This window comes from Mchenga conophoros, linkage group LG19 (assembly GCF_057382185.1).
Source record: "Mchenga conophoros isolate Kocher_MC1m ecotype Shallow Benthic linkage group LG19, M_conophoros_male_GT1.1, whole genome shotgun sequence".
Lineage (NCBI taxonomy): Eukaryota > Metazoa > Chordata > Actinopteri > Cichliformes > Cichlidae > Mchenga > Mchenga conophoros.
The window spans coordinates 10,648,847-10,666,590 of record NC_140544.1 but is presented as its reverse complement, the minus strand read 5'-3'; the positions used below and the strand labels follow the sequence as shown (position 1 = coordinate 10,666,590).

Here is a 17,744-nt window from a genome sequence, read left to right as displayed (position 1 = left end):
TAAACTCAGCAATTATTATCCTGGAACAGGACAGTCTGAGGTCCAAATGTTTTAGATCTCAGTGATATTGTTTCATATTTTTATGTAAACCAAAGAATGAGAAATTAGAAACATTAAAAAAAACAAAGTTGTGACAGACTGCAGATTCATGAATTTTCACTAATTTGCTCAAAGACTGTTCAGAGCTAACACTGTGTCCAACTCACCAATGCTGAGAGAGCTGAAGAACTCTCTTTGTTAAAATATGTTTAATTTAAAACACTTCTTCAATAGAGACATAAATGGTAAAAATGTTTATCAAGAACAATTTATTTATAAAAGCAGGAATAACATTTGGATTCATAGCAGTATTATTTGTGTGGTAGTTCCTCACTGCGGCCACTGGAGGGCAGTGAACTCTCATCACAATCTACAGTCAACAGGACAAAAACACCACAGAGCAGTTTCTGTTCAAATACTCTGCATTAAAAGTATTTATTAAGCTGTAAGCGACGATATGACAATAAAAGAGTTTCATCACAAAGTAAATCAAACAGAGGAAATTCAGACGATGATGTTTCAGGAGTAACTATCACATCACCTGATCTGTAAACAGTGATGACATCACCAAATCAGACAAAGGATTAAAAAAACTTCAGTAGCTCTTCTACGCAGTTTATATCTGAATAATAACATCACATTTGTTCCTGTATTGATGTGATGAGAAGAAATGAGACCTGCTGAGGCCTCTGACACATTTATCAGCTACAGTAGGATAATGGCTCAAATGTGCAGCTGCAACATGATTTGGTTTCAGTATATTTATATTTAATGATTTAAACTAATTTCATTTGAACTTTTTTAAGTTTCATTCATCTTTTACTTTCAAATTCACACTGATGTGTTCAGCCTAAAGCTCTTTCAAACACCCTCTGAGCATCTTCAGCGAGCTTATCAAGGATCAATTTCAGAATTTTGTAAGTTGTGGTGAAAGAGAGACCCGCTGATACTAGAATTCCAATAAATGGAATCCATTTGGACACTTCCTCTGCTACAATTAATGCAGCTACGGACCCAAGTTGGGCTATCACCTTCAGGAGGAGCTCTTTAGTTATTTTTGCTGCAGCCAGTGGTGAAATGATGACATCACACAGAACAGCGTATGGCACACCTGTTCTGACAGAAAGTCTCTTCAGAGATGGGACATCGAGACCAAATGCATGAACATAATGTGTGACAACACCAACCAGCAAAGCAGCATCAACAGCAATAGAAAGACCAGGAACTGGAACAGCTGCTCCAGCTGCAGACAAAGAAGCCCAGTATTTTACTTTGGACCTCAGAGCTTGTTTCTTCTTCCTGATGATCTCTGGGTTGAAGTTGGGCATGGCACACAGCAGAGCATCTCTCTTGTGTGCAGGAAGGTCTCTGTCTAAGGTCTCATGTAAGAGAGAGAAGTTGTACAGGTGTAGCTCAAAGCTGGACACCAGGAAGACCTGTGGAGACTCGATGCCTTGTGTCTGAAGACCTGCGTCACAGAAGAAACACACAGTGTGAAGATTAAGTATGAAATAATAAATGATCTAAAACTAGGCTTTTCTATTCAGGGGATTCATTGACTCTTCTGACTCTACAGAGTTATAAAGGATTATAGTTTAGTTGTGTATAGTTTAGAATAATCTTGGATCCTATCTGCTGCTGTTTGTCATGGGAATGATTAGAGTGTTTTTTTTATGTAAGATTAATATGAAGAGAAACTGCAGCCCAGAGAGTCTGAACAATACCAAACAAACACTGAGTTAGAGATTAACAGCAGCAGGCAGCTGTTCTTCAAGAAACATCAAACAACTAAAGTGTAATGTTTGTTGATGGAGACAAAAACTGGAGATAAAACTGATTATATGTTTATACATTGTTGACCCAATAAATGAATTTGATTGGATTGATCATTTTATCTTGTCAGTCAAAAATGAACAAATAAATTAAAAATCTGTTCTCATCCTAAATTTTGGTATCAGACTGAAAGAGGCAGTAGCAGTTTAATGAGTGATCAGTGTTATAAAGTTCAACTGCCAAATAAAAGCCTGACCTCTCCAGCGGCTGCAGGAGGACAGATCTAAATAACTTTATACACTTGAAACATCAAATAAAGTTCATACAGCTTCTCTCAGTGATCACTGATAATCAAAGTAATTTGTAATTTTTCTGAGTATGCGATGATGCAAACAACAGAAAATAAAGGTTATTCCATTCACACACAGCCACAAAGTGAACATTTTTAAAGAACACATCCAGAAATTAATCTCACACTGAGATAAATGATCACTGAACACTCACCTTTAATGCAGTATTCTCTGATTTTTGTCAGAGCCTCGTCTTTATTGAAGTCTTTCTTTCTTCCCTCAGCTCGCATATTGTTGTCAATCTTTGATCGAACAAAGTAGAACTTTTTCTTCATCTTCTGAATCTCCTGAGCCAGTTTCACGTCATTTTCTCTGAAGCGAGTGTCTGAGATGATGATGAAGAAGTCAAACTTCTCAAATCCAACAAGCTTGAGGTACTTATCAGCTGGAAACCTGGTGGTGCCGATTCCAGGAAGATCCCATAAAGTAACATTTGGATAGTTTGGATGGGGGTACGGTGTGACCTCCATGGTGGTTTCTGTAACACCAGTGGGAGCAGCTCCCTCATCATCATCGGACATCCCTCTGAGGGCATTAATAAAGGTGGATTTACCTGCCCCAGATTCTCCTGTGATGGCGATATTTAGTTTGATGTTGTTCTCCTTCATCATTAACTGTTTGATCTTTGCAGCAGCTGCTGGTTGGTCATTCTTCAGCACAGCTTCATCAATTTCTTCTTTAACTAATGCAAATCCAAATTGGTCGTCTGTGCTTGTACTTAAAGTCTGAAACAACAAAAGAGGACAAAATTTACTTTTGTGATTTGAGGGGCATGAAATGTAACTATCACAATCTAACATTATACATACAACTGGCCTAAAATTCAACAATTAAATAATTAATTAATTACACAAACAAAAATAAAATATCTTAAATACAAGCTGGAGCCAAATTATGGAGAATCATAATTAATTTCTTAACATTTAGTCTTTTTCTGTCTCAGAGGACTGAAATATTTTCATTGGATTGAAATGGGCTTAAAATAAATCTTTGGTTGACATTTTCATCTCTGAATTGAAAAGTTAAAAAACAAAATGTTTGTTAGGCTGGAAAGAAAATGATCCGAGCTCAGACCAGCACACAGTGTGTAAAAACAGTCTGAGTTGAGATGCAGGGTGAAGTTACAGGAAATGTTGGAAACCTAAAACTATGATGCCTGTCACAGTTGGGATTTAAAGCAGCAGCCAATGATCGGATCAGTGTGTTTTCACACAGGCCACAGTTACAGTCATGAGAAAAACATTTTCTCAGTTCTCCTTCCTCAGGATTTACTAAGGTAAGCAGCAGCCAGGTACTGCTAACTGATCAACAGGACAATGATCCTAAACACAGCAGCAATACAATCTTACCTTGAAAGCTTCTTTCTTCTTGCTGATGATCTCCAGGTTGACACTGGGTGTAGCAAACAGCAGAGCATTTCTCTTGTGTTCAGGGAGCTCTCTCTCTAAGGTCTCTTGTAAGAGAGAGAAGTCATACAGGTCGAGTTTAAAGCTGGACACCAGGAACACCTGTGGAGACTCGATGCCCAGTCCTCTGACTCCTGTGTCACAGAAGGAAAACATGTTGTGACGATCACAAAAAGAAAATATAAAATGCTAGCTGTTCTTATTATTAGTTACAGAGAATTATCAGTTGATTCAGCTTCAGTTTCCTGCAACCCTGTGGAATAGCACTGTGAGTTTCAGGTTATTGTTTTGTCACAACATGCTGTTTGAATTCAGTCATTCTGTTTCCTTCAAACAGGTGTCATATATATATATATATATATTTTTAACTTATTTCATTAATTCATCGTCTAATGTTATATTTGGTCACCGCAGCTCTGCCTGTGAGCACAGAAGCCCCACCCACCTCCCATTCCAACATTCTGTTAATGAGGGGCAGCCAATCAGAGCAAAGAGGTTGGAAGTGGCCTTAAAAGGGAAGGAGACTGAGGGAATAGAGGGGGTCTGACAACAGTAATATATGAACTCAAAGATGACGTCAGTGAAGAAGAACCTTAATAGACTATGTGCACCTTAGCATGTGCTACTTCCGGTGGGGAAACTCCTGCAGGGCGCGTTGTTTCCAGTGTGATATTGTTGTCTTGTTTACGGTCGGGTTTTCCAAAAAAGTCAACCGAATCGACAAATCAAGCGGCGATTTACATTTCTCAAGATGTCTTGGGCATTTACCGAGTATAACTGTAGATGATGTTCATCGACTTGTCAATATTTTCCCTCGCGCCTCTGAGCAAAAGTGAGAAAGGATTGAAATTTCTCAGTATTTGTATACAGTGATCCCTCGTTTATCGCAGGTGTTATATTCTAAAAATAACCAGCGAAAGGTGAAATCTGCGAAGTAGCCAACTTTATTTTATTTTTTACAATTATTTTAGATGGTGTAAGACTGTAAAACCCGTCACTACACACTTTATACACTTTTATCAGACAGGCATGAACAGTTTCACATTTTTCTCTCTTGTTTAAACTCTCAAAGTTCAAACCTTCATAAATAAAATAAAAATAACACATACAGGGAGTGCAGAATTATTAGGCAAGTTGTATTTTTGAGGAATAATTTTATTATTGAACAACAACCATGTTCTCAATGAACCCAAAAAACTCATTAACATCAAAGCTGAATGTTTTTGGAAGTAGTTTTTAGTTTGTTTTCAGTTTTAGCTATTTTAGGGGGAGATATCTGTGTGTGCAGGTGACTATTACTGTGCATAATTATTAGACAACTTAACAAAAAAACAAATATATACCCATTTCAATTATTTATTTTTACCAGTGAAACCAATATAACATCTCCACATTCACAAATATACATTTCTGACATTCAAAAACAAAACAAAAACAAATCAGCGACCAATATAGCCACCTTTCTTTGCAAGGACACTCAAAAGCCTGCCATCCATGGATTCTGTCAGTGTTTTGATCTGTTCACCATCAACATTGCGTGCAGCAGCAACCACAGCCTCCCAGACACTGTTCAGAGAGGTGTACTGTTTTCCCTCCTTGTAAAGTTCACATTTGATGATGGACCACAGGTTCTCAATGGGGTTCAGATCAGGTGAACAAGGTGGCCATGTCATTAGTTTTTCTTCTTTTATACCCTTTCTTTCCAGCCACGCTGTGGAGTACTTGGACACGTGTGATGGAGCATTGTCCTGCGTGAAAATCATGTTTTTCTTGAAGGATGCAGACTTCTTCCTGTACCACTGCTTGAAGAAGGTGTCTTCCAGAAACTGGCAGTAGGACTGGGAGTTGAGCTCGACTCCATCCTCAACCCGAAAAGGCCCCACAAGCTCATCTTTGATGATACCAGCCCAAACCAGTACTCCACCTCCACCTTACTGGCGTCTGAGTCGGACTGGAGCTCTCTGCCCTTGACCAATCCAGCCACGGGCCCATCCATCTGGCCCATCAAGACTCACTCTCATTTCATCAGTCCATAAAACCTTAGAAAAACCAGTCTTGAGATGTTTCTTGGCCCAGTCTTGACGTTTCAGCTTGTGTGTCTTGTTCAGTGGTGGTCGTCTTTCAGCCTTTCTTACCTTGGCCATGTCTCTGAGTATTGCACACCTTGTGCTTTTGGGCACTCCAGTGATGTTGCAGCTCTGAAATATGGCCAAACTGGTGGCAAGTGGCATCTTGGCAGCTGCATGCTTGACTTTTCTCAGTTCATGGGCAGTTATTTTGCGCCTTGGTTTTTCCACACGCTTCTTGCGACCCTGTTGACTATTTTGAATGAAACGCTTGATTGTTCGATGATCACGCTTCAGAAGCTTTGCAGTTTTGAGACTGCTGCATCCCTCTGCAAGATATCTCACTATTTTTGACTTTTCTGAGCCTGTCAAGTCCTTCTTTTGACCCATTTTGCCAAAGGAAAGGACGTTGCCTAATAATAATGCACACCTGATATAGGGTGTTGATGTCATTAGACCACAATTCTGCACTCCCTGTACTTATAGGATCTTGGGGGTGGGCACGCTACATGTCATCCAAATGACCATCAGGGTGTACAACCTCACCCCTGGCGTCGTTGCCCACCTCTCAATTTTAAATACACGTAGACATTGAGGGCTATCAGGAGGGGCTATGCGCTTACCTGCTGCTCTCTGGCAGGTAGCTCCATGCCCTCCTGGGTTTTAAATGCACCTTAGAACACACATGCATCAACACTACATATGAGTGGGCGGAGGGAGGTTTGGAGTCTTCACACACCCTCGGTCTCTGTTGCCTGTTGGGGCGGGGATCTGGGAGGAGGAGTTGGCCGTCCGACTGGGGTCTGGAATGTGGGGCCTCCCTGCTGCTGCGGAGTCGGGGTGGTCTGCTTCTCCCCCCCGCAGGGAAAAGGGTAACACCACCTGGGTCTGGGTGCAGTTTCCCACTCCAGGGGCAAGGGTACCTACACCCGGTTCGTAGAGTACGCTTGGGGAGTGTGATCGTGTGTACAGCGTCTCTTTATGTCTGTCTCCACGTTGGTTGAGTGTGGAGTAAGTGCATATGAGAGCATGAGGGTGGGAATGGATGTTTGTGTCTGTGTGTGCCTGTATTTCTGTGTCTATATGTCAGGTTGGGTGTCAGACGCCACCTCTCTGGGGACATCTCAGGCCCTCCAAGGTATGGAGGCCTATCTCCCCCACCACTTCCCCTGCCAGTGGCAGACGCCCTCAGACATCAGTGCATTGGTGGTTCTTTGTGGGCGTCCAGGTACACACCGGCTCACTCCTGGTGGCTGCTTGTCAGGGCCTGGAGCCTGGGGCTCGCTCGGGCCACTTCGGGGGTGGGGTGCCCCCGGTCTCTCGGCCTGGGGCTCGGTCACTCAGGCACAGCTGGCTGCTGGCGGAGCTCACGGGCACGTCACTGCAACCCCCCTGGCTTCTGCTCCACGGCTGCTGAGGGACCCCTCATCTGGGACTCTCCTCAGCTCTTACTGGGACAGTGGCGCGGCTGCCCCTCTGTTGGTCTTCCTTGGTCTCTTGTGTTCTGGGGGCCTCTGGATGTCTGGAGTTTTGATCTCCTCCATACCTGCTTCATGCCCTGGAGGACGGGGCAGTGGCCCCCCCACACCCTCTAGCAGATCATTACATGAAGGAACCTTTTAAAAAACAAGCGCGTCCATACTCACAGGTGTACACACGGGTGCTCACACACACAAACAACACCCTTTTTGGCTCCTACCTCAAAGCACACTGTGCACTGTCGATCTTACGTGCTGCACAATAATGTTTAATATTTAGTATTTACTGTTATATTCACATAGATCATCGCGATGATGTTGTTTATTGTATTGCTCTCTTTTTCTTTGATTGTTTTCTCTTTATTCTTTCTCAACAGGTGATCCAGGTGATTGATAGATGTATTTTTTGTCTGCTTATTTTGTTGGTTTTTGTTTTTTTCCCTTTATCCCCATCCCTCTTCTCCGCTGTTTTTCTTTCTCCCCTTTCTTTCCCCCAGTCAAGTCTGTCCCGTATTCAGTAAGTGAAAATAAAATAAACAATAAACGGTGAATCAAATGGACCATTACGGCAAGGCTGGGATGGTCCATTTGGTAAAGAAAATCCGTTGGGCATCTTTCTTCGCCTTTAGACAATAATTCTAATGGCAAAAGAGCCAAACGGGACAGGCAAAAAAAAAAAAAAAAAGCACGCAAAATTGCACTAAAAGAATCCATGAAACAGCGAAGCTGCAAAAGGTGAACGGTGTTATAGCGAGGGACCACTGTAATTGTAAAGATAAGTCACAACACACCCTTCGTGAATACTAACATATAGAGACCCTTACCAGCAATCGTTCATGTATGTTGTAATATCCTGTGGCTTTTTTTCACGGTTTGTTGACATGCTGTGTAGGTGTGTACTGACATCAACATAATGGGGAAACATCTGTCTTTGACTATTGTTCACCTGTAGTTTGAATGCTGGACATTTGCCTGTTTAAATCATAAGAACTGTCACTTTACAGAGATGTGCTTCTGCTGCAGTAATGCAGTTCTGCTTGTGTTGAGTGATGTAAACAAATTTTGATATCACACTGCAAGGTAGAGAAGCAGTACATCCTCCAGCCACACAGTTAGTGTTCAGTATAATAAAACTTCCTCAAAGCAGATTTTAATTATTTTATTGTCCAGTTGAAACTAACACCATCATTAAATCCAGAAACTGACCTCAGGTACAAATCACACAGGTCTGCAACCAAAAAACTAAAGAGAAATTTTGGTTGTTTCTTATAGAATTTTACTCACTGAAACTGGGAAAAATATTTAAAAAATACCATCTTATCAGGTTTTCTTGCAAAATGCTTTTAGTTTTTATTAAATGAACTAAAATCTGGTATGCTATACCTGAGTCAAAAAAACATATCTAATAATGATTTCATACATTAATTTCATACATTAATTAATTAATTAATTAAAATGCAAATACAAATTAGGGGGAGGGGGGTTCTTGTGTTTGGCGGTATGAAGAACTCAGATGATCATGTCCCAATGGGTTTATTTTGTTAATGAATCTCAGAACAATTATGCATAATTAATTGTAACAAAACATTGATTTTTTTCATTGCTGTTGTGCTTTTTTTTAATGTAAGCTCCTCATGTATTCCACAGAAACTGTACGTGATGGAGGGACATGGAGATAATTTTTGGATTCAGCACCATAAAAAACATAATATTTAACAAAAATATCTCATGCAGCTGAAATTTATTTTTTCAGACCTGTGTTATTTTGCATCTGAACGAGGTCGCTCACCTTGAAAGCAGTCGTCTCTGATTTTTGTCAGAGTCTTCTCTTCACTGAAGTCTCTCTTCTTTCTTTTCTCAGCTCGTATATCGTCATCAATCTTTGAGCGAACAAAGTAGAACTTTTTCTTCATCCTCTGAATCTCCTGAGCGAGTTTCACATCATTCTCTTTGAACCGAGCAGCCGCAATGATGATGAAGAAGTCAAACTTCTCAAATCCAACACGTTCCAGGTACGTGTCAGATGGAAAATTTGGGGTACCAACTCCAGGAAGATCCCAGAATTTAACATTGGGATAGTTTGGATGGAAGTATTCTTTAACCTTCATGGTGCATTCTGTAACACCAGTAGGAGCAGCTCCCTCCTCATCATCGGACAGCCCTCTGAAGGCATTAACAAAGGTGGATTTACCAGAACCAGTTTCCCCTGTGATGGCGATATTCAGTGTGATGCCATTCATCCCCAGTGGCTCCTTCACCATTTGACCAGCTGATGGTTTGTCATGGAGTTGTAGAGTTTTAATTTCTTTTGTAACTGATTTACAGTCAGTTTGAACAGCCATCCTGATCCTTGATAACTGCAGTAAGAGAGATGTTGAAAGTTATTACACAACTGGAAAAATAATAATAGCTATTTTTTTTCAGTTAACATACAAAACTGTATGATGTCCATTTCATGAAGACCATTTCAGTGTATTGAAATTGTCTCAATACATTTCAAGGCACTGAAAATTTAAAGTTCTTAAAAATTCCTTGCAGGTCTACTGCCATAATATCCGAGGAGTAGAGCTGGGCGATAGAACGATAACGATATGTATTGTGAAATAACTTTTTCTCAATAGAAAAATGAAACTATTGCGATAGATCTCATCTCTGTCTCTCTTCCTCTCTTAAAAAAAAAAAAAGAACAGCCAATCCAAATTAAGTAGCACAGAGCCGAACCAATCACAGCCGCAGCGTCACGTCACATGACTTGTTACGTACAGCACAAGTGCCAAGCCGCACATGTGTATTTGTTTGGGAAGCAGCCAGCCGCCGTGCCGCCCGGGTAATGGAGGAAATGAGTGTGCCGACTAGAGAAAAATCAACCGAGAGCATGACCGAAGGTTACCGAAGAGAAAACAGATGATGGTTCCAATGCCGGAGAGATTGTTGAAAGGAAAGGCCAGATAAGTTCCGTAGTGTCAAGGTTGTAGAAGCCTATATGCAGTTTAATTTGACATGTATGCGTCTATGCAGATGACACACAAATATATATATCACAATGTCACCAGGAGACCAAGGCCCTGTACAGGCTCTTGGTAAATGCATTGAGGAAATCAATGACTGGTGTTAAGATTCAAAGTTGAGGAAGGAGAGTACACACCACCCATGGTCCAGTAGGTCTTTGGTCAAACAATGATTTTAATGAACACACGTGTGGGAAGACAACTCTGTACGCAGACAGGAAGTAGTCTTCGACTTAATCAAAGCATGAACAGATATTTTATAGCATCAGGGTTTATTTACTGACGCCCCTTCATGCGTCACCGTTACATTTTATACATAGATCAGATCAACATCATCATGACTTTTCACCCAGAAAATCATCTTCTATTTTCATGGCTCGGTACTTTCCGTTCTTATCTTAAAATGAATTGTTCCTCTTTCTTGCCGAGACAACAAGGACGGTTCCTCTAAATAAATTTAACTCTATGTGTGTGTGTCACGACCTCACATGCTCTTTCTCAATTCACCTGTTGCACTTCTGACCTTTTACCAGACCAGAAGCTCACTGAGACTATGTGTATGTCTTCTACTAAATAAATGTTTTAACCAAGAACCTCTACTAAAACCTTAATATAAAATGATCTGATATATAAGTGTTTTGTAAGCATGTATTGCAATTCCTTCTATGGCTCCAAATCACTTGCACAATAGATTGTCCGAACATCGCGCCGAACAAAGCTTCCGACCCCCAATTAATTGACCGAGCTCCAACTCTTTAATAAGCACAGATATGCATTGTGTATAAAATAGTCATAACTGCTTAAGGCCTTCTTAAAGCTATCTGTTACATTGTTAAAGCCTCGTCTTAGCCTGCGGCTCAAAATAACTATCTGCTTTCACTTCTGCATACAACTTCCTGTCAGCCTGCAACTCAGTCTTTCTGAAAGAGACACTGTTTAACCCCTGAATGCAATATAAACTCCAGATTTTATTATTAATGCAATGGTAATGATGACAATTATTTAACAATAGCAGTAAAATAATTTCCCTGCTCCACACTCCCTCTCACGACCCCTGGAACACCAGAGGTCGCAATACATTGTGGTTCAGCAGGCCTCGAGATCTCCAGGATCCTCGCCCCTCCTGTGGTCGCCGAGATCGATCTTCTGCAAAAGAAACAAAACACCTTTTCCTGCACCTCCCTAACTTATCCTATCTGGGACTCTTTAATCAAAAGCCTGATCCTAATTATCTTCTTAACTTATTGACTTGTATTTATGTATACTCTTCAACGTTACTCATCCCTTTAAAACTCTTTAAGCCCTGCTTTCACGTCCGGTTGCTCGCTCTATTTTCCCTTATCTGATCATCAACATCCTGTGCACAAATTGTCGCTGCTGCAAGTTCCTCTACTCTAAAAGAAAACAACCACTTTAATCAATTAAGTTTAAGCATATAAGCAATTACTCCTGTATACATTTCATCATAGCTAAATGCTGCCTTGAAACAACTCCTATGTGTTAACTTCATTTTAACCTCACATTTCCTATGTTATAACCCATTTTGGTATAGCCTTTATATTTCATTTTCTCCCTTTAATGTAACAATACCTTCTAATTCTAATGTACCAGACTTAACCAAAATATATGCTTTCCTTCCTCTTTGGTCCTTCTTTAAGTTCAGTTAAAAGCTAAATGAATTTAAGGCCTTTTGCCTGGAATCAATACTGTCATGTGTGTTTCTTAACTCTGTGTCTGTAAGCGTGTGCAATCCTTCATGAACTCATATTATCCTCACAGTAGATTGGCTAATCATAGCGCTAGCCAAAGGCTCGTGACCCTCCAGAGACAAATTTGAGCCACAACTCCTTTAAAAGCACAAAATGCAATATGTATAAAAATCATTTCTACGTAGAAGCTCCCCCTTTATCCTAAAAATACCTTCCATGTAATATCTGTATGTGTAAGCCTACATTATAACCACTTCTTCTAAAGATCAAAAAAATCAAACTTGTTCTACTCCTTCAACCCTCACTAATTTTCCCTCTAAGATTTATTCACAGCTTTGAAAAACCAGCATTGTATCTTCTAAACAGGATTCAGTTCTGTCATGGTCCTGGGCCATGTTGGCCCAGTATTCTTGGTTCCTTGTATTTTCGCTCCTTATTTAGGCCAGGTTTTCTCAGGTGTCCTATTGTGGTGTTCCCTAAGTGTTTTTCCCTTTGTGACTCTTACCCCCTTGTGCCCCTCTGTGTATTTATGAGCTCTCGTCTCTCTTTGTATTTATTCCATGTTTCCCCCAGCCTGTTATGTCTATGTTCTCCCCGTACTTTCTCTGGGTGTATTTAAGTTGTGTCTTCTGTTATGGTAGTTGCTGGTTCGTCTGTGTTGTTTCCCCTCGGTCTCCCTGCGTCTCGTTTCTGGTTTGTGTTATTAGCTTACCCAGTTTAGGTTTCCGGTTTCTTGTTTTTCCACCAGTGCTGTTTTGTGCCCACCGTTGTAAATAAATATTCACCTGCACCAGAGCTGCCGCCTTTTGGGTCCTTTTCTACAACTCCACACGGCTTGCCTCGCAAACCGTGACAAGTTCACCTTTAATCCTTTAACCTTAACTTAAAAATAACAGTTTCAGTTTTACCATATCCAAATGATCAAAAACCCAAAAGGTCCTAAAATGATCCTAAATTATTAAACAATTAAATTATTAAACCCTAAACTGGTTGTGCCACAATTTTCTCCAGCTAAACAAAAACAAAACTGAGGTAATAGTCTTTGGTGCCAAAAAAACCCCGATTACAGGTCACCAGAGAACTTCAATCTATACACCTAAAAACCACAAACCAGGCGAGAAATTTGGGTGTAGTGATGGATGCAGACCTAAACATAGAGAAACACATTAAGACAATAACAAAGTCAGCTTACTATCACCTCAAGAATATTTCAAGGATAAAAGATCTGATGTCTCACCAGGACCTGGAAAAACTAGTCCATGCATTCATCTTTAGTAGGCTTGATTACTGTAACAGCATCTTTACAGGTCTACCTAAAAAAAATCAGTCAGACAACTACAGCTCATTCAGAACTCTGCTGCTCGAGTCCTCACTAAGACCAAAAAAGTGGACCACATCAGTCCAGCTCTGAGGTCTTTACACTGGCTGCCTGTCTGTCAGAGGATAGACTTTAAAGTTCTGATGCTGGTCTATAAAGCTCTGAATGGTTTAGGACCAAAATACATCAGTGACCTCCTGACCCAGTATGAACCTTCCAGATCCCTCAGGTCATCTGGATCTGGTCTTTTATCAGTTCCCAGAGTCAGAACCAGACACGGAGAAGCTGCATTCAGCTTTTATGCTCCTTATATCTGGAACAAACTCCCAGAAAGCCTCAGATCAGCTGAAACACTCAGTTTATTTAAATCCAGGTTGAAGACTCACCTATTCTCAGCTGCATTTGAATAAAACACCAAATCCGCACTTTTAAGCTTAAATTTCAAAACTTACATTTAACTACTGATTTTATCTATTGTTCTGATTTTATCTGTTTTGATTTTATATACTGTTTTGTTTGTTTGTTAATTAGTTTGTTTGCTTGTTTTAATCAATTTTAAATCATGCTTTTTATTTGTTTTTGTTTCTAATGTCTCTGTAAAGCACTTTGAATCACCTTGTTGTTGAATTGTGCTATACAAATAAACTTGCCTTGCCTTGCCTTTTATTTTGATAGTCCAGAAAAAACAGGAAGTTGGGCGAGAGGAGAGTGGAGCCACGTGGTTTTTTGACCTGGCAATCTCTCTTCATCCATTTTGAATTGAGCTTTATAAGTTTTTGTAATTTGGAATTCTGTTGCTGTGTACCTGTTTGGACTTTTGAAGTAAATATTGAGAAACTATCAAGGACTGTTGTTTTGTTTTTTGTTTTTTGGATATGGAAAGAGGGATTAAGCGGAGCGTCAAGCTAAGGCTCCATTCGAAGGAAATCTACATTAGTCAAAAAACCAGCTCTTCACGGATTAATGGAGTTTGAAAACGCCTGACTATAAAGTAAGAAGGAAATACCGAACCGAGGAAAAACTGAAGATGGAAAACCACAAGTTTTAAATTGCCTTGCCCTTTTTCAATTTGCTGAGGTGCATGTGTATTGATTGAGTTTGGAATTTTGCTGCCCATGGACGAACAAAGCAGTGGGAAAAGGATTGTAAAAATGACTGAGAAGGCTATGGAAGACTGCAAGACTAGAAATGTCAACACACGTAGACATAAGCTCTCTCAATTAACAGGCATGAAAAAAGAAATTGAGCAATTAATGGAAGATGATGCAAATGTTGACCTCGTTAAAAATAAATTACGAGTTGACTTTAGCTCTTTGCAGCAAGACTTTGCTAGCCTAAATTCTGAACTGCAACAACTTATGAGTGAAGATGAATTTTTGGAAGATCAAAATAGTTGGTTTGATCCAAAGAACAAGTCCCTGAATGATTTCTTTTGGAAATGTGAAGGGTGGATGAATGAAGTCATGAAACGCTCGGAACAGAACAGAGAGGACGACATAGGAAAGCAGGCAGATAATAGGTCCATATCATCAAAGTCGGCAAGCAAACGCTCCAGTAGATCTGGATCACAATGTGGAAGCATTTCCTCTACATCTTCCTCTATTAGATTAAAGGTAGAAATGGAGCGTGCTGCATTAAAGGCAAAGGCTGCAGCTCTGGAGAAGAGTTTGGCAATAGAAAAGGAAGAAGCGGATTGGTATGCAGAAATGAAAGGAAAAGAGGCTCAATTGCAGGCAGAAGAAAAACAAAGAGAGGCTGCAATAAAGGCTAAAAAGGAAATGCATGCTATGCAGACTGCCCTTGCTGAGTCAGATGCAAAACTGGAAGTTTTGCAAGAATATGAAGATACACAGCCAGACATGAGCATTTTTGCAGATGATGATCAGAATGGCAAAACTGAGATTAAAACCACATTCCACCCAACATCGCAATACGTCTCATCTGCACCCTACGACGACGACGATGTGCAGACACCAATGCAAGAAAGGACAGTGCCTGCGCCAAGCACTGAAAGGGCTGGTGAACCTGTGCTCGATAGTTTGTGTCAAGCCATTTCTCAGCAAGTTAATGTCACTGAGTACCTGGTAAAGAATCACAAAGCATCTCTATTACCTGACATCTCCATTCCAACTTTCAACGGAGATCCACTTGAATAAAACTCTTTTATCGGTTCCATTGAACATGGAATTGAAAACCGTACTGACAATAATCGTCATCGTCTACAGTATTTGCTGCAGTACACGAGTGGACAACCTCATGACTTGGTTAAAAGTTGCATCCACATGGAACCTTCAGTGGGCAATACAAAGGCGAAACAAATGCTCAAAGAGTTTTTTGGAGATGACTTTAAGATAGCTGAAGCCTACATAAAGGAGGCCCTGGATTGGCAGACAATTAAGCCAGAAGACGGCACTACAGTCCTTTGCATTCAAAGGAGCTTGGAAAGAAAAGCGTCTGGACTTCTTTAAGTTGCTTGAAGACATTTCACCTCTCATCCGAGAAGCTTCTTCAGTTCTAAGGTCAAATGGTGGGACTCTCTGGGACTCTCCACCATTTGACCTTAGAACTGAAGAAGCTTCTCGGATGAGAGGTGAAACGTCTTCAAGCAACTTAAAGAAGTCCAGACACTTTTCTTTCCAAGCTCCTTTGACTACGATGACCTGGATGACTGAGAACCTTCACAGACAGTCCTTTGCATTGTTTCTCACCGGCTGCTACAATGCAATGACAGATGTTAACTACATGGAAGACTTGGATAATACGTCTAACCTAAGGGCATTAGCTAACAAGCTTCCTTAAAAATCAATATCCCTGGGGCTCGGTCACTCAGGCGCAGCTGGCTGCCGGCGGAGCTCACGGGCGCGTCACTGCAACTCCCCCTGGCTTCTGCTCCGCGGCTGCTGAGTGAGCCCTCATCTGGGACTCTCCTCAGCTCTTTCCGGGACAGTGGTCTTCCTTGGTCTCTTGTGTTCTGGGGGCCTCTGGATGTCTGGAGTTTTGATCTCCTCCACACCTGCTTCACGCCCTGGAGGACGGGGCTGTGGCCCCCCCCACACCCTCTAGCAGATTATTACATGAAGGAACCTTTTAAAAAAACAAAAAAACAAGCGCGTCCATGCTCACAGGTGTACACACGGGTGATCACACCCACAAACTACACCCTTTTTGGCTCCTACCTCAAAGCACACTGTGTTCTGTTGATCTTATGTGCTGCACAATAATGTTTAACATTTAGTATTTACTGTCATATTCCCATATATCATTGTGATGTTGTTTATTCTATTACTCTTGTTCTCTTCTGCTTGCTTTCTTTTTTCTTTCTCAGCAGGTGATCCAGGTGATTGATATATGCATTTTTTTTTCTCTGCCCGTTCTGTTGGTTTTTGTCTTTTGCCCTTCTCCCCCGTCCCTCTTCTCAGCTGTTTCTCTTTCCCTCTTTCTTTCTCCCCTTCTTTCCCCCAGTCAAGTCTGTCCCGTATTCAGGAAGTGAAAATAAAATAAACATTAAAAAAAAAAAAAAAAAAAAAAAAAAAAGTTAGCAGGGAGTTAGCTCGCTAGCTTCTATCTAAATACAATATAGTGTAACGTTCACAAGAACCAGACGGTTGGGGTCTCAGTTTGTCCGTTTATTCGGCACATAAGCCAGCGGGTTGTTAACTCAGGGGGAAGCGCTCTCGAACTACACCTCTCTTCAGCCTGGCACACACACAGAACAACCAGGTCCCCCCACCCCTTCCTGTACACCACCCTCACTACTTCCTGCAGCCCAACCAAACATGAATCTTAAAGGAACAACAACAGTGTGCAGAGAAAACCAACATGTCACTGTCCAGTAACACTTAACCATCGTTACACTGCCCCCCCAGCAATAAGTTCCTCGTCCCCGAGGGAACGACACAGTCTCTGAGGCGGGGCGGTAGCCTACGTTCCCTCCTTGACCTCCTGAGCCCCTGAGGAGGACGCGGAGCTTCGGGGCTTTGGGGTGAAGAGTCCGAGGGGGGGGAACGCAGCCCCGGTCGGGGGCCCCTCTGAGCAGGGTCATGGACGCTCTGTACACGTCCCTCTGGAAAGGAGGGGAGGGACTGTCCTCTGTAGGGGGCCATCCGGTCTCTGTGCAGCGCTACTATCCTCCCCCTAGGAGGCAACTGCACCCTGTAAACAACCTCCCCCACTCGCTCTAGGACGCTGCAAGGCCCCACCCAGCTGCTATCCAGTTTAGGACACCGTCCCTTCTTCCTCTTTGGGCTGTAGACCCACACCAGCTCCCCAGCACGGAAGTGCCTCCCTTTAGTGGTGATGTCGTAATTCCTCTTTTGGCGCAGGCCTGCCTTCGCCAGCTGCTCTCGGGCGTAGGAATGTGCAGAATCCAGCCGGTCCTGCAGCTTCCTTGCGTAGTCCCGGCCCGGTGGTGCCTCTGACGCGTCCGGGGGTTTCCCAAAAGCCAACTCTGCAGGAGTTCTCAGCTCTCTCCCTAACATGAGCAGGGCAGGCGTACATTGGGTGGAGTCCTGCACTGCCGACCTGTAGGCCATGAGGGTAAGGGGAAGATGGTAATCCCAGTCCCGTTGGTGTTCTGAGGTAAGGATGGCTAGCTGCT

The 17,744-nt window shown here is 41.8% G+C and overlaps 1 protein-coding gene across 1 annotated transcript; it reads right to left on the bottom strand.

Moving 5' to 3' along the window:
• Nucleotides 1-325: 325 nt before the first annotated feature.
• On the bottom strand, nucleotides 326-9,454 carry LOC146551781 (interferon-inducible GTPase 5-like). Its single transcript, XM_085257933.1, has 4 exons — nucleotides 8,902-9,454; nucleotides 3,512-3,702; nucleotides 2,317-2,887; nucleotides 326-1,507 (listed from the first exon to the last, which is right to left on the bottom strand). Exons 1-4 carry the CDS (start codon nucleotides 9,452-9,454, stop codon nucleotides 885-887), a joined length of 1,938 nt encoding a protein of 645 aa, XP_085114059.1. The 3' UTR covers nucleotides 326-884.
• Between the last annotated feature and the right edge of the window lie 8,290 nt (nucleotides 9,455-17,744).

Coding starts and splice junctions, on each gene's coding strand:
- LOC146551781 (XM_085257933.1), bottom strand. CDS start 9,454: ATGGCTGTTCAAACTGACTGTAAATCAGTTACAAAAGAAATTAAAACT. Junction 3,703..8,901: donor CAGAGACGACTGCTTTCAAG/GTGAGCGACCTC, acceptor TCTGTGACACAG/GAGTCAGAGGACTGGGCATC. Junction 1,508..2,316: donor CAGAGAATACTGCATTAAAG/GTGAGTGTTCAG, acceptor TCTGTGACGCAG/GTCTTCAGACACAAGGCATC.